The following is a 16,833-nucleotide window of genomic DNA, read 5'->3' on the forward strand; positions in this document are numbered from 1 at the left end:
TGGCAAAAGTGTAGAGATTGCTGGACCCTTACTGTATATGAATGTATTATGAGCTTCCCAAAAATGATTTATAAAGAAGGTACCGTACTGAAACTACACATGGATTTCACGTATATATCTAAAGGTGGGTTTAATTCTGTAATACTGATATCTGCCATATGGAATGTATGTATGTGCTACTGCTGCAGTCGGATGGACATTGGAACTTCCACAGAAGAAATGTTTATCAAGTGTATAAATGCTTTAACGTTTGCAAACTGTCTTGTGAATGGACTGTCAACTGTACTGTAAAGTGCTATTACTGATTATGTGGTGAGCTTGTTTCTTGGCCACATAATATTCTTGCTGCTAAAATTGCAAGTGTTCAATTATGGATTAAAAAAAAAAGATGAGATAAAAAAAATTAAAAGTCTTGTTTTTGAAAATATTCAAAAGCGGTTAATATTTTATATGGAAATATATGTTCTTCATACTATTAACTATTAAATGTGTATTTACTGTAGGTCTTACAGAGCAGTTGCAGAGCACAATGTCTGTTATTCGGTGTGTATGTATTTACCCTATACTGTTGATTGTCTTAGAACATGCTTCTGCTACAGACCCGAATCCAGCGTATTTGTAAATTGTGTAAGTCATTTTACTTTTAAAAGAAACTTTGTAGCATATATTAAATGGTAAGGATTTTAAATATTTGTCTGTCTTTTATTAATACGGGATTTTTTGCTTATGTTGTTTATCTGCTCTATCTCTTTCAGTAAGAGATAGATGCCTTTAGTGATAAGAACTGTTCCACGACAGGTTATACAAGAAAGAAAATGCTGCTATGACTGTTTTCCTATACCATTCGGTGAGAGTTTGTTTTTAAGAGAAATGCAAGGTTAGCATTATGACTTACAGCACTGGGTGATCTGTTTACAGGGTATAATGAGTTTTTAATGCAGTGATGTTGACTTTGCTTCATACTGCTAATAAATTACACTTGATATAAAATATTTACTGAAGTCTCTGTTCTTTCCTAAAGCAGTTAACGCACCACACACTCTCGTACCCCAATAAACAGGCACAGCCCAGTACAATTTGGTTAGCCACCACCATGGCTTCAGACTGCTTCATCCAATCCAGAGGACATGGGCAACCTCCCACTGACACGAAGCAAGGTGGATCACCTGATGGGAAGGCAAAATCAGTATGACTTGATCCCTCAGGGGGAGTTTCTTGAAGACCCAGGGCAGACTTCAGAGATTTTTCCTCCTTGTCGTCCCCTTGCCTCCCCCTCTCCACTTGGCTTTTAGAACTTGTGGAGTTAGAAGTATCGATACCGAGATTTTGCTTGATTATGTATAGTTACAAAAATAGGTGTGTTTTTTCCCTGGATAACACAGTACATAACTTATTCAGCACCATCTGGATCACCTGCAAACTGGTAAGATTTCACAGGCAATGAATTATACAAAAGTATAAACCCTTTTTGTTAGACTTCTAGTCTAAAGAGATTCAACGACATCTCTTTCGGTTCCCTGGGTGTTTAAAAACCTCTCTCACTTTTGCTTGTATTTTTCCAAAATAAAGCAACTTGTAAACTCCGAAGAATCATATGAAAGGACAAAGTGGTGTAAAACTCCCCAAAACAATTGAATAGAAGGAAGTGCTCGTCACTGACTTTTTCCCCCTGTGAAGGCACATTTCCTTCCTAGCCTTCGCTTCACTTATCTGAGGTGCATTTTTTTAAGAGAAGCATGGGGAGTTGCTAGAGGGAAAATGGATTCTTTATTTCACGTCCTGGTTTCTACCTGTCTTGCCTTGACAATCTCAGGTAAGTGTCTCTCCCCACTTCTCCTCCACCGTATTGCTCTTTCTGCCGCCGAGCAGAGCCCTCCGGGGCAGCTGGCAGCCTACAAAAACCGACTCACTTCTTCACTTGGGTTCATACAAGAGGAACGGGGGGGCAGGGCCAACGTAGCCCATTCTGTTTAGATTTCTTTCCAAATGAAAATAAACTGTCTCCCTCTATGCTGGAGATACCTCTTCTGTTTTTTAAGATCTCCTGCTAGACAATCCAGGAGCTAAGCTTTGGGACAAGCTCTTCAAAGGGGGGATTCCTATTTTTTATTCCTACTTTGTGAAACTTCAAGAGCCAGGAGCTTTCTGTGATGCTTAGTTAGAAAATACTCAGGTCTGTAAAAACAGGTGAATGACAAACTTCAGTCAAGGGAAATACATGTACATGCTGCATTTAGTGCTTTGTAACAAATGAGGCTGGAAATGTTTGAGTAACTGAGATTATAAAAAGAGAAAAACTGAAACAAGATGTGGCAGGGAGGCTGCACTTGAAATATCCAGTTCCGTGTTCTGTAACAAGTACGGATTTTACGTTGGTAACTTCGGGCGGGTTTGATGAATGCTTTGTAGTTCTCTTCATGTGTGTGTTTGGTGTTGATCTTTAAGTGTGGTGACACAAAGAGCTCATCTAACATGAGTTAGGATGGTCACAAAACTAACAGCTAGAGGCACTGGAGTAAATCCAGTAAAATAGATGTACTTCCTATCAGTAAGGAGCCTCCATTGCTGTAAGAGCACAGGCACTGAGAGGCAGACAGATTTGGGAATGTCCTCTTATATGTTTTCTTCAGAAACACTTTGAGTTTTACTAAAACAATTTCCAGACAGTAAATTACATTGTAAAAAGACTGTGTTGTAAAATGGAAAAAAGACTTGTGTTGTAAAATGGAAAAAAGACTGAGAACTTGTGTAGATCTCTGTATGCTTTCAAGTAGGGGAAGTGGGGTATTTAGAATTGGGATTTAAAGTTAATAGTTCTTGGATTTCTTTTATATCCAGTTTAATTTTTTCTTCATTTTTATATAGAATGAAGGTCAAGGTGACCTTTGCCACAATAGTTGGCTTTTCACATTCTCACTCTTTACATTACCAGCACTTGCATCATGTGGGTTGTACGTTTGGGGTTTTTTAAAATAGGTTCAAAGCATGGAAAGTTCATGAAAAGTTCAACATACAGAAAGTGGGAAGAGAGATTACTTTGTTAATGTATTTTTAATCATCAAGAATTTGCTTTTTGTTAAATAACCACATGTAATCTATTGTATTTTTCTGGAATTTTCCTCTTGCAGAAGGGTTTCTGATTATCCATGTCCAGAAACAGCAGTGTCTTTCAGAAAAGAGAGGAGTCATTATGGAAAAATGCAATATGACCAACCTCAACCAGCAGTGGCAGTGGACGGCAGATGACAAGCTCCTCCATGTGAAATCCGCCCAGTGCCTGAGCATCTCTACACGCTCTGCCTTGTCATCTCGCAGCATCATCGTTGATTGTCCCCAGGCAGTCAGGTGGACTTGCCATGAGGAGGATGGGCTCCTGAAGGTGGCCAACAGCTCTCTCTTTCTCACAAAGCAAGGCCAGAAGGTAATGGCCAAGCAGAGTAAGAAATACCTTCATACATGGATGCAGCTAGAAGCCAGCGAGACGGGAAAACCTGTTTATGTAAATCTGTGCTCAAAGCAAGGTGAGCTACTCCTTCAGGGAAGTATCCTGGAAGTTTTGTTAACAAAAGTGTCTCTTTTATGCTAACTTAAATGTTAAAAATTACGATACTTTATTCATACAAAAAAACATTTTTCATAGTTGAAAATAGTTTAGAGAACCGTAAAAAGAACAGCTGAGATGAGTGCTGTCTTTCTCACAACTGGTAGATTTTTTGAGCCTTTTTATATTTTCTCTCCTTTTCTCTACTCCCAGTCTTGGGATCAAAGTGCTTATGTGTAAGCTCAGCTCGCCATTCTTGTCTCATTTCCTTTTTCACCTTTAAACAGAATTGTGGGTACTAATTCCTAGTACTTTTTAAAAATATGGATGTATAAAAGTCCTTCTCCTCCCCTTTCATTTTATCATACAAATCCAGATTCAATCTGTCAAGAGCAAGAAGACATCTGAAAATCACACACATGCACAATTATTTCTCTGATTAACCCAAATCCATGATTAGAACAGACATATGGTTGACACATTCACAGGTTTACACAGTGTCACTTTGCCCTTAGATGCAATACATATGAGAACACTCAAAATCCTGAAAATAATGAACTGAATCAAAAATCTTAGAAACTCTTGCAATAGCACTTTAAGATGCATGGGTCTGTGCACACACTTATAGAGGTGTTGATATACCTGTGTGGTTATATGTTTGCATATCCATAGTGAAAAGAAGGTAGAACGGTTTGAATACTGATTAATAACACTTTCCTTGATAGGCTGTTGTCAATTCTTCCTGATGGTACTGTTGACATTCTTCTTGCGCATTATTAAACAGGTCTTCATGGTAAATAAGAACAACCTGCGGAGTTAAGCTTTTTATTGGGGTACATACAATTTATTCTTGTCTTTAAAGGATTAAAAAAAATGTTTTATGACCCAGTGCTTTTGCACGTGGCCAAGTTTTCAGAGTGTTTAAAACAAATCCTTGTTCTTTCTAAACCTCCCATTTGTTGTAAGGCAGGGTACCATTTTTTTTCGGCAAATTTGCACTTGCAGAACTCTACTCACAGCAGCAGGCCTACTCACCTGAGTGGAAGTCTGAAAGGACAGCTTGCAGAATCAGGGAAAGGAAAACTGGCCAACATGCCATTCCAGCCCTCCCATATATTTTAGAGATTAAAAAGGCAAAATCATTTGAAGTCCTGTGAATAGGGTGAGTATGGCTTGTTTACTCCAAGACAATATGAAAAGTTAAGATGAGGTATGCAGGCAGTGTTTTTTTGTTTGGATAGCTGGATGAAGTGTGCCCTAACAGAGGTAAAGTAACCTTACATCCTTTTCTTAATCATCCTCAGAGCAGAAGCAATTTAAGACCAATGAATACTGAGTAAGATAATTGTCATGGGGTATTAAACCACCTTCTCAACTATTTACCGTGCTCAGTCCTTTAATGAATTTACCTTAATTTTCCTGAAATTATCTCCATAGACAGGCCCGTAGATCCACTTTAAGAGTCTCACTGTGTCAGTTATCTCCTTTTTGACAGCTCTGGGAAGATCTGCTAAGAAGTCAACAGTACATTATGATCCTCACTACCTAACTAAGAATTCCAGGTATATAAGACACTCATAAATAGTTCAGGTAGTGCAAAAAGATTAATTTTTCAAATAATAATAATAAGTACTACAGGAACAAAATCTAACGCCCAAAGTGCTGGTCTTCACAACTATAAGCATGTCAAAATTTTCAATGTTGAATGCATAAAATTAGTTTTCCAAGAACATCTGTCTGCTTCCAGTGAATGCAGCAGTGGATCAGCCCAAAATAACCTATTCAGTCTATATTTAGCTAAGATAGTAAAAAATTAGCAAAGTCTTTGGACCTGAAATGGCTATAAGTTTTTTCTGTTCCTGACTAACACCATATTTTGATATAATTTACCCTTAGTTTTCATAGTACTCATAGAAATAGTTATATTTTGGCAAAGGAGTAACTCACTGAATTGCATCCCAAACATCTTATCAGCCCAGATATAGTACAAGCCCCTAAACCCAACAATTGCAACTACCTTTTATTCTTGATCTAACTCAAATGTCAAGTAGGGGTTTTCTGAGCCTGGGGAAAGTCTAAGCTTGGATTTGGATTTCAAATCAGCCATCTGAGGTGTGTTTGGATATACATTTTTTGCTACAATCCTGACTTAAATGACTTTTTGTGGAAATCAGGATCAGTTTAAATATGTATCCCACCTCTTTTCCATCAGAGATCATTTTAAATCTAACAGCAGACAGTCCTTCTCACACAAAGACGTAGCTGAATCTGTCCTCTGGCTGAAACAGCTAATATCAAGAAGGGCCATGAGGTGTCAATCTTCCTTGAGATGGCGAGACTTCGGTTCTCATCAAATTCATGAGGAGATTCTGGGCAGAGAGAGGAATAGTCTTCACAGTGCTAATGCCTTCTTTTCACTAGCCAGCTGTTTGGGTCAGAGCTTCGCTAAGCCCAGGATCCAAGAGAAGGGACAGGAATGGAAACAGGGAGGAGGAAAACATGGGGGAGGTGAAGGGGTAAAAGGCCAGATGACTGAAAAGAGCAAAAATTGTTGCATGTAAATAACAATTGCAGAACAAACTCCTTTGCCTTTTGTATGTCTGGCAAGCACCCAGAGCACTGCTAATGCTGACACGCTAACACTGATGTCACTTCTGAGTTGTGTAAGCAGTTCTTACAAGCTTCTTTTGATCTGGGTAGGTTAGTTTCAATAAAATATCCAATCAGAGAATGGAGGCAATCCTATGTGGCACCTCGAATATTACCAACAAACCTCAAAAACACTGCAGACCAAGAATTATTCACTAAGTGGTGAATGACTTCAAATAGGGAGACACAAGTCCAAGCTTTATCCTGCAGTTATTTACTGCTGTCACATAGCCTGTAGAGCAGTCTGATTGCAGAAGGTGACATGAATTGTTTTGTACAATGATGCTCTGCACTGCATTTCTCTTCTACCATATCATACATACTAGGGATATCTCCTGAAGGAATTGTAGCTGCAAAACCCTAGAACTGTGGATACCAGACAAAGCACCACTCCAGAGAGTAGCTGATTTTGTGGAGGAGAATGGTTTTATTACTTGCTGTTCTGTGCCAAGTACTTAAGAACCATAGTGAGATCTACAAAGATGTAAAACAAGTTGGACAAGGAATTCAAATAACAAATACAGCATCTTTTTATCTCTTCTTTTGTTTGCAGTCTAAAATAGACAAAATATCAGATACTACCTATGAGCCAAAGCCTGATATGCCATCGGACATTCAAACTGTTACCTCCACAGTCCTTCCTCATTTTCTACCCCAGTTTCTGGTCCTCTGTATTCTCTTTCATGTGCACTTCTCTCTTCCCCGAATCCCATTTTCAGTTTACATGCTTCACATCAAAACCTGAGCTTATTGAGTTCACATCCCGCTGCTGACACTTCAGTGGGCGAGATGGAGGGTAGAAGAGACCAGAGCAGCGCACACTCAGAGCACGCTCTGAACCACAGGAGCAGCAGTAGCAACTGCAGAACGTGGTAAGGGAAAACACGTGCATCTTCTTGGCACTCTTAGGAAGGCAGAAGAGCTCCAAGGAAAAGTGGCAGAAGCACAGAAAAGGCAGCAACTCTTACCCATTTTTGCAATCATGTTAAAATCTCTGGGCTTTTATTTTTCCGCACCTTCAGTGTTTGTAATGACTGCAACAATCCATCCATAGGTTCACAACAGGTTGGATTTGTGTGTGTGTAACCTTTACGAATTTCTCCAGGATAAATTAGAACAGTGAGAATCAATATTTTCATTCCACCTTTGAGTTGACCCAAAACTGTTTTCCTAAAAACGTTCACTCAAACCCGTTTTTATCTCCCGGTATTATTAGTTTACAGGATTTTGTAAGTAAAAGAGTTTGCTAACATCTGTGTGAACCCATGAAACACCAAAAATGACTTGAATCTTCTTTCTTTGGTCAAAGCAATACATAGCTGACAACTTTTGCTCAGGTCCACCTGAAAAAAGAAAGGCATCGATGTCAGATCCTTGGACATAATTGCAAGACCTTGTACACAATACAATATACATACTGGCAGAAGCTCACAGATAAATGTGTTTTAACATTTTGTGAAAAGAAATGAAAAATCTGCAGTGTAGCCTAGGTCTTTGGTTTTTGTAAATCTTCAAAGTCTCAGCGAGCCACAGCACAGAGAGTGTAGAATAAAATCAGCTCAGCTACTTTCATAGGGAAAAAATGGAATGATATGAACATCTTCCCAGTGCAATCAGGAGGATGGCAAGTCCTGTTTTATTATGTCATCTTCTGCTGTGGGTGCTAACAAAGATGCCAATTCCAGACAACTATAGCGGTAATTTTCATCATTACATTCTCTCCCTTTATTTTGTATGGATCTCTGTGTAGAAACTGGAGTGGGTTTCAGCTTCTAGGTGTCTAAATGTAGGTGTCTGAAGGAAGGGCTTATTTCAGTTGTCTCAACATAGGTGCTTTTTGCCATTTGAGGTGCTCCAGGATATCCTACCTAACCTCTGACTGCCTACCCAGAAAGACATACATCTCCCATAGGTGCTATGAGAGCCTTGAGCAGATGTCTCAGGTGCCCTAGGGTGGTTCTGATTGCACTAGGTAACTATGTTTAGGCCACTGAACCAGATTCTAGGTGTCTACGTAGTAGCTACCGTTCTGAGCTTTCTTCAGTAGAGATGTAATCCATGGAGTTAAAGGTCTCTTAGATACCTTTCTGTGACCAAAAATCCACTTCAGGGTGAGCTGGGGTGATCCAGAGTGTCAGAAATAGGGCTGATAGACCTATGATATTATCACTAGTTATCTGGGATGTTCTGCTAGCACTGATGCTGAAAGAGCCTTTCAGTGGCTACATCAGTATTTCAAAAAGAAGCAAGTAGAAGAGCAGCTCAGGATTAGACTGGAATTTGTAGACATTTGTCCTCTCTGATATGAGATACAAACATTGCTAACTTCTACAACATTTCAGATAAAGAAGGTAAAATTTTTTCAAGTGGCATAGATTTTGCAGTTTTTAAAAGCACCGCATTGAATCAGAAAGAAAAACATTGAATCAGAAAGAAATCTGCTTTCACACTGTTATGTACAACAGAAATATGAAGTATGTTTTTAAAATAGTCTTAATTTTTGCCGTTTATTTACAAGTAGTTAGCTAAAAAGATAATTCATTTTGTCCTGCATGTACAGAGAGCTTAAAATGACCCCTTCTACTTTCAAGTCTTGCTGTCAGTGAGTTAGACGCAGTCTTACAGGGTATCTTTTCTTATACAATAGGTATCTGACTCACTTATGTTTCACTAGCAATAGACCCTTAGTTTTCTGTGCTTTAATAGGGTAGGCAGATTGATCCAATGCAAGCTGTTTCAGAAAGCTGCACCATGCTGGCTCACCTGAGTCTGAAGGCAGCACTGCAGAGTTCTCAGTACTTGACAATTAACCAGCACTCTTACTCACCATACATGCAAAATGTATGGATTTCCTTTTCTTGCAAGCAGCCTGCTGCTGTGCAGATGGATGCAGTCTGCGGGACACCCCATGGATGAAATATGCTCTTAGTCAGAATGTCATAATTTCTCCTGGGTGTGCTACTGATGATTACAATGCTATGTTCACACACTGTATATCATTCAGCCACTAGTGATCAACGTCAGTGACAGTGCTGTAGTTCTGTTCCCACGAACAGTTTAATGACTGATTTCCAAAGAGACTGCTAGAACAATGCTAAACACTTCTGGAAAATCCCACTGTTGATATTTCTGTGTACTTTACTGATGTCCAGACAGGAGGTGAGTTTTTTCTGGTTTAAAAATCTGGAACTCAAGTTGTGTATAAATCGGTTTTCTTGGGTCTTAGAATATGCCATTTTCTTTTTTTAAGTGCCTGCTACTGAAGAAGGGCTATGAGGGTCCTTATGTTAGGGCCATAGTGGCTTTCCTTAGAAAGAGTAAATAAACCTGGATCCCAATGTTCTTGAAGTGAGGGCAGATATGAACCCTATTAGTCAGTCCAATGTAGCATACACGGAAAGTGCTGGTATGTATATCTGAAGTTCCAGTATGGCATAGTGCAATGCACAAGCCATTTCCATCCATAGGTTACAGATAAAAGACTGTTGTCAGTATTTGCTGGGAAAGATCCTTTAACTGGAAACCCAGGGCAGCCCTGAGCTTAACAAGAGGAGCTGGGTTGTGCAGTGCCTAAGTGCTTGTTCGTGGTACCTCCTTGGGCTGGTGGAACATTTCTGAGGACCAAACGTTTCGCTTCCAGGAGGGTTAAGCACTCCCCTCAGCTCCTGCACCAGTGATGCTGGTTATCCCCCGGCTGCCGAGTCCCGTAAATGTTGCTGGCAGCACCAGCTTCCCTTTTATGGAGCAGCAGCTTTCCTGAAGCACAATTGCACTGGAACGCAAATGTCTTCCTGTTGGAATCGCTGCTATTTGCCTGTAAATAAAGCCAAGATTTTTTGTTAATGTGTTTTTAAGTTGGGTGTGTAAATCTATATTTAGGAACCCAATTGAGTGGCCTTTTTTTCTAAGCAGCTGCTGACCACTCAGATGTACTTTTTTTTTTTAGCTGTCTATCAGTAAGTTCTGCTCCCTGATGACCTTGGAGATATCTGAGAGGCACAGAGCCAGCAGACCTAATTCTTTCCAAGTCCTCAGGGCTAGCATTTCCAGTTGCCTACCACACATTTTCAGAGACCCCCAACTAATAGAAGATCTGCAGGAACAACGACTGACGTGGAACTTAGACTTGTGTCAGCTCGTGGGTTTATTTCAGCAGCTGACAACAGCTTGAGCACAGGGCCGCCCCAGCCAGACTCTTCCCTGTCCTTTTGGTGGGGGCCATGAAGGTGTGTGACGTGGGACCGCAGCAGACTCTGCACCACAGGCGCTCTGCAGGGGATTCTGCAAAGGCAGCAGCATGAGGGTGATGGTGCCGTGTTGGACCAGACCTGAGGGTTCGATGAAACCCTGTGGAAGGATATAAGAGAGAGCAGAATTAGATCTGTAGTACTGTTTTCAATGCCTTGATTTGGAAAAAAAAAATATTTTACCAATACTTTTTGTAATTAAATGGAGATTTGGAGGTATTTCTTCACAGAGAAGCACAGTTAGGTAAAAGGAGGGGAAATGTTTAATCTGGGTATTAACCCATTCCAGCAAACCAATCCTGTTCAAAGGGTTCCAAGACAGTATACCAGGTGAATACACTGTGCTGTTGAGCACAGGAAACATTTGCATGAAAGCGTCACTTACAAGGGTTTACAATCTCACTTTAATTTCTGGATGCAAATGAGAATACTGCAAGTTTCTTTATATAAACATGTTAACATACATTTTTACACATATACAAAAAACGCATCATGTTGGCTTCATGGAAGCTCACCCACTGATCCTTTAGGTAAGAAGTAATCACACATTGGCCTGCTAAGACATCACAATTGCACACCAGGTAATTACATTTGGAAGCTTCTGCTGCAATTTAACCCAGTCATTACATTTTTTTTAGAGGGTTTGTGAGCTAAAATTGTTATAAATGGCAACCAGCCCAGTGGCTCAGCAGCAAAACAAGGTTCTGTCATGCTGGAGACCCCAGTTCAAGGACAGACAAAGTGTCTTGGGCGTTGAGCCAACGCACACTAGCTGCGCTCCAGCAATGGCAGGGCAGTTTTTTGTGAGGAGAAGGGGCCAGTGAGTAATTCTAATCGCTTAGCTGAAATGTGATGCTACCAGATGTAGAGGCCACCACAGCTTGAACCCTGCCCTCACAGCCACAAAGAAAGGATATTAAATACATACCAATGGGGAGGAAGAGCCATGAAAATGTGGAGGAAAAATGTGTAGTAAAATCTTTCCTGCGCTCTAATTGCAACTTTGGCGTTCTCTGAAGGATACGTGACTAAAAAAGCAAATCCACCATTATATTTGCAGACACTTCAGTTAACTGATACGATTGTTAGCTGAACTTTGGAAAGAGAGCAGTCAGGGGTTAGCATGGTCTCTGCATAGGACTGATTTAAAAATGCAAGAGGAATGTCCCATGTGGGCACAAGGAACTTATCTTGAACAAATCTTATCTTGAACAAAAAAATTATCTTGAACAAATTATCTTGAAAAAATTTTTGAATAAAGCCATATTTTGAACTTACACCAACAAAAGGCAGATGAGAATCTGGTCCATGTACTTACAAAGGGGGCTGAGGTTGACCATACAAAGCTGAAACTGTGTGCTGTTCGATAGACTCAGCAAGTGAAAAAGCTAGGAGTGAAAACGTGCTGCTAATGACAAAGTACAACCTTTCTCCTCACTTCAGAATCATTGATGGACTCTATTTAAAATGAATGGTAGGAATGTTCAGGGAAATTATTTTTTTTTCTGATTTGTTCTGAACAAATGTTGGTATTGATGCAAAATACAAGTTTGCATTGAAAACAAAAAAACCTCAAGAATTGACAGTTGCACTTAAATTACTTGGGAGTCATATCAGCCACATTTATTGGCATCTAAAGAATGATTTATAAAAATGTAGAGCTGCTTTTAATTGCTTTCCTTTATTTGTCTTAGATCTCCAATATGCAGACACTTCTGTATGGAGTACTAGCACTACAACCCCTTCTTTAAATGCTGTTACCTCTCGGCCTGAAAATCTGCTAAAGAGTAGCACAGAGTTGTTCATCAGAAACGTGACTGAACACTTCAGTAAAAATCTCATTGAAAACCTCTACTTTGACTTGAAATCTGCAGTAACAGAGAAAGCCTGGATGCCAACAACTACTCTTCAATACTCTAGCACTACAGAAGAGGTAAGGCAGAAGAATTATTGATTGATTTTTATTAAGCCTGCTCCACTCTGTGGAGCCTGATAGCTATTACAGGTGGATGGTTCGTGAACTAAAAAAAAAACAGCTACAGGACTAAGCTTTGTTCTTTATTTTGATGGGAAGCTTTGTTCATGCTGATAGTGCTCGTTGCTAGAAGCACAGCCGCAGAAAATTCTGCCTCTTCTGTACAGCACAATCCCGGTGTGCACAATGCATTGGGAAAATCTCTAAGCTCGAGGGAAATGCTCAGGATACATGAGGAGCAATGGAAAGCTCACGGATGTGGCAGGAGCCACAGGAGCCTGGATATCTGCTCACAGTGACTTAGGGTCTGCCATTGGTTTGTTGCACAACGTGAGGGTCTAGCTCTAATTATGCTCTAAGAATCACAGTATGTTTTAGGACCCTATTTAGGATAATTGAGTCCTAAAATTACACACATGGTTTACCAATCAAGCCAAGTGAAATCTGAATGCTTTAACTTGCCTTACAAGGAACCCTGTCCTTCACCCTGGTCAGCTTATCTACTTACCGATAGGCAGAGTGGAGACACACAGCCGCTTCTCAATCCCTGCTCAGTCCAGCCACAAGCAGCCCTGGCAGAGGAGAGGAACAGGAGTGCCAGCCCTGGCCATAGATGCAGCTAACAGTGGGTATTCAGTATTTGCGCATCAGTCTCTTTTTTTTTCACGTGGGCAAGGCACAGTTAAGTAAATTGAGAGCAAATCTGGAATCATCATTGGCAAAAGGTGCAGGAGCTAATGCATGCAAGACATTATTGGTCACTGTATCGCTATCAACAGTGGTTTAGAACTGAAAATCCTGAAATTCCCTGTGGTTTCTTGACCAGCAGACCACACTGCACTCAATATATTGGGGCAGGCAAACATACTGTTTCAGTTATTACTTTGGGTGTCAGTGTTACTGTGGATGAGACTAAGAAACGTGTTTTGTATTTGGGAGGGCTGTGGACAGAGCAATCTGTACAATGTGGGATGAACAACATCACTAGACGCAGGGAGAAAGGAAAAGTAGCGTTACCCAGGACTATGTTGACCCAAATAACCAACTGGAAGGTTTATGGACCCTGACACTGCTGTTCTACCTCTGATGAGGGGAAGGGACTGAGCCGCTGATGGATGCACTGCACCCTGTTCCACAGCTGATGGAGGCAGTCCTTTTAAAACATGATTATTCTGCCTTGGTGCCGGCAGGCTGAGCTAATTTCCCCATGCCCTCTGTCCGTATGCATACCTCCTGCACTGAATTCCAGTCTCCAGATGGAAATGTCCTATAGAATATGGTATTATGCAAACTGCCTTCAGCACTCCTACTAAATAATCCCACCAGTGCTAGAGAAATGGCGCCTTTTGAAAGGAAGCTACCGCCTCCCGTGTTCCTACCCCAGGTCGCCTACTGGTTCACACGATTTGCACTGAGTAAGTTGCTTAGGTCAAAGCTTTCAAAACGGAATCCTGGTGATAAGCACTCTAAGCATAACCACAAAAAAAAAATAATCATTAATATCTGTCCCTTAGAGCCTCCGGATGGGTCTGGCCATTTGAATCTAGATACACCAATTCAGACACACAAACTTTGTGTCTTTGGCCTCAATCTCTCAGTTTCCCCGTCTTTAGAGTGGAGTTAAAAATATTTTTGTCAAACTATCCGGGACGTTTAAAGGATTAACCAGATTTAACATGACACTTTGAAAACGCATAGACTAAGTAAGCGCTGATGGTGTTGTTAGGAAGAAAATACCATCTATGAACTGTATTTGCCCAGGCTACGTCCTCTTGTTTGTAGAAGTAAAGCCTTGATGTTATTTGGCTGTGAGCATACCCGTTGGGGGCGGAAAAAGGGGGGGCGGTGAGGGAGGACAACAACGGTGACACTTCGATAGAACAATGTTTGGTTTAGAGCAGCCTTGGATTTCATGTAAAACTCCAGCTTGCACTTTCAAGCCATGACAAAAGCTACGCAAAGCCCATTTCCTCTTGATTAGAGAGACACAGAGAGAGGTTGGTGTTAAAAAAAAAAAAAAAAAAGTCAGGAAACCTTGGGAAAGTGTCTGAAAGGGGCTTTGGGGCCTGCTATTAGAGACACATCCGGCCACTCCCAAAGCTGACTTCCAGTTCTTTTTCTTTTTTTCTTTTTTAATTAGTTTCTTGGCTTGCCACACAGATCGGTAAGTGTTAAGGGCTGTGTGACTGCTGATTTGCTAAAAGCCCATTTATTCAATACCAGTCTGGAAATAATTATTCTTATTATGTTGGCTATTCTATATAAATATATTGCCACCAGTGAATTGTGGACCCCTCCTGTTTCATTCTAGTGCTGGCATAGACATCTGTGTCAGACCTTACCCTTACAGCAGCTTTATGCTGGATAATGTACAGAAGGAAGTCTCAAAACCCTTAATAAACCAGTACTTTCCTACTAATATAGCAGAGTAGTTTTAAAGATTTTACAATAGCAAAAATAAGAGTAACAAAGTAGGAACTTCTAAATTATGGGCAATGCTGAGAAGGATCAAAATTATGGGCAATGCTGAGAAGGAGCAATATCCCTTTCCTCCACACATTACCTTATGTTAGCTGGAAGAGACAGATGTTTCCAAGAGTCTTTAAATTTTACTTGTGGTAGGTTCAATTTCTTTCCCGAATTTTAAAAATTTGCACCATTGGGTTTTGGTGGTTTTTTTTTTCCTTTCACATATTACATCTACTTAACTAACCTGCATCTTCATATCTGAATTGTATCTTCCCTGCAAATTCAGATTATGGATGTTTTCCAAAATCCTTACAATGTGAGCTCCACCTTCCAAGAAAAGGCAGGTTACTCCAACTATTGCCATTTTCAGAGAGCTGTTTGAAGTAATCCAAACATCCCAATAAACCTTCTTATTTGCTCTTCTTCAGTGCTGGAAAAATATTGGTGTGGTTTATGCCATTAGGTCCAAAAAGCATGAGCATCTAAAAATGAATTTACACAGTAAAACTCCCACCTTGAGCTGATTACAAGACGCCTATGTCATTTTAGTCCCAGTTTAGGTCTACTACACACACTTCACGTTTTCCATCAATAGTTCATTTATCACTGCTCTGGCTCTTTGGGGCACAGTCCCTCCTTTTGTCTGAAGTACATAAAACGTCTCTTCCAAGGGAAATCTTGTTCTGCAATGGGCTTGAGAACGGCATAGTCACCAACATGCATTTTTATCATCACTTAATGTGATGCTCATAAAGTTATTAATCATCGTGAGCTTTGCAGAGTGAAGCCCAACACTTTCCGTGCCATGTCCCTAGGACAGGGCATGGAGCTCCACCGGGAGAGACAGAGCTTTCCACAGGTGCAGGTACCACTCATGAGTGCTCATACCTTCAGTTTCTGAACGGAAGAATGAGACCTAAGGTTTTTCAGGCATTTGTATCTTTTTTGACATGCTGATGCCCAGGAAAAATCCTACAGCAGCAGCTCCCCTAAAAGGCAGCACCCTTTTCTCCCTACAATGGGGCAAAAGTAAAATGGAGATGATGAATTTGCTTGAGGTGCTGCTTTTAAAAGTTAAAATCCCACATGCATTGTACAGTACAGAAAGATACAGAAAAGTGCCATTCCCATTGAAGAAATGTCAAATTCACACCCCTTTATGCAGTCTCAAATTTACCTCACGGCTGCTAGAGTATTGTCTATTTGAGTATCTGAAGGTTCAAAACCCTTCTGGCTACACTGCTTCTCCCTTACCCCAACCCGCATACACTTATATGTGAGTTTTAAGAAACCTAAACAAGAAGGAAATGGGCACACATGACAGAAATGGAGAGCGGTGGCAGCTGCAGCTGAATTTGGAGTTGCGCGCGGCTCATTTGGTGCAGCCTGAAAACAGGGAGACTTTCTTGCTTTCTGTGGTGTGTGTAATTTTAGCGTGGGAGTTATTCAGGGGATGTGGGAAGGAATTGTTTCAAGGACACAAGCCGACGCAGAACAAAGCAAAAAGCTGAGATAACTTGGCCTCTGATGGACGAGCTACTCCCTCCACCGGCACATGGGGCTGCGGGCAGCAGCTTGGTGTCAGGGTCTGCCAGGGCTCTCCTTGTCCCAGTGCCTCCGGTCATGGTACCACAGGGCCGGGGAGAGGATGGAGACCTTGGCGGTCTGCGGCTCACCCTTAAAAACGTCAATGTTTAGGACACTGGAGCTGGAATGGCAGATTATGGATGGCTGAGGCCAAGAGGAGGGTGAGCCATGAGGAGAAGGGGGCATCCAAGGAGAGGTGACCATGAGGTGAGGCGAGATAAGGTGGCCATGAGGAGAAGCAAGCATGAGGCAAGGCAAGGCGGGCATGAGGGGTGGCAGACACCAGGAGAGGTGGTTGGGAGGCAAGGTGACCATGAGGCCCTAAAAGGTGGCCTCGAGCAAGGCGCAGCCGGCGTGAGGCGGCA

At 41.1% G+C, this 16,833-nt stretch overlaps 1 protein-coding gene across 1 annotated transcript in view; it reads left to right on the forward strand.

Moving 5' to 3' along the window:
- Window positions 1-1,758: 1,758 nt before the first annotated feature.
- The window catches only part of PTPRB (protein tyrosine phosphatase, receptor type, B), a 65,169-nt gene continuing 50,094 nt past the window's right edge, over window positions 1,759-16,833 (forward strand). The window contains exons 1-4 of the mRNA XM_009887830.1: window positions 1,759-1,813; window positions 3,129-3,521; window positions 12,132-12,370; window positions 13,797-13,827. Of these exons, the coding sequence (XP_009886132.1) occupies window positions 1,759-1,813; window positions 3,129-3,521; window positions 12,132-12,370; window positions 13,797-13,827 (718 nt within the window). The remainder of the gene's footprint in view (window positions 1,814-3,128; window positions 3,522-12,131; window positions 12,371-13,796; window positions 13,828-16,833) is intronic.

The sequence above is a fragment of the Charadrius vociferus genome, unplaced genomic scaffold (assembly GCF_000708025.1).
Source record: "Charadrius vociferus isolate BGI_N301 unplaced genomic scaffold, ASM70802v2 scaffold125, whole genome shotgun sequence".
In the NCBI taxonomy this organism is placed as follows: Eukaryota; Metazoa; Chordata; class Aves; order Charadriiformes; family Charadriidae; genus Charadrius; species Charadrius vociferus.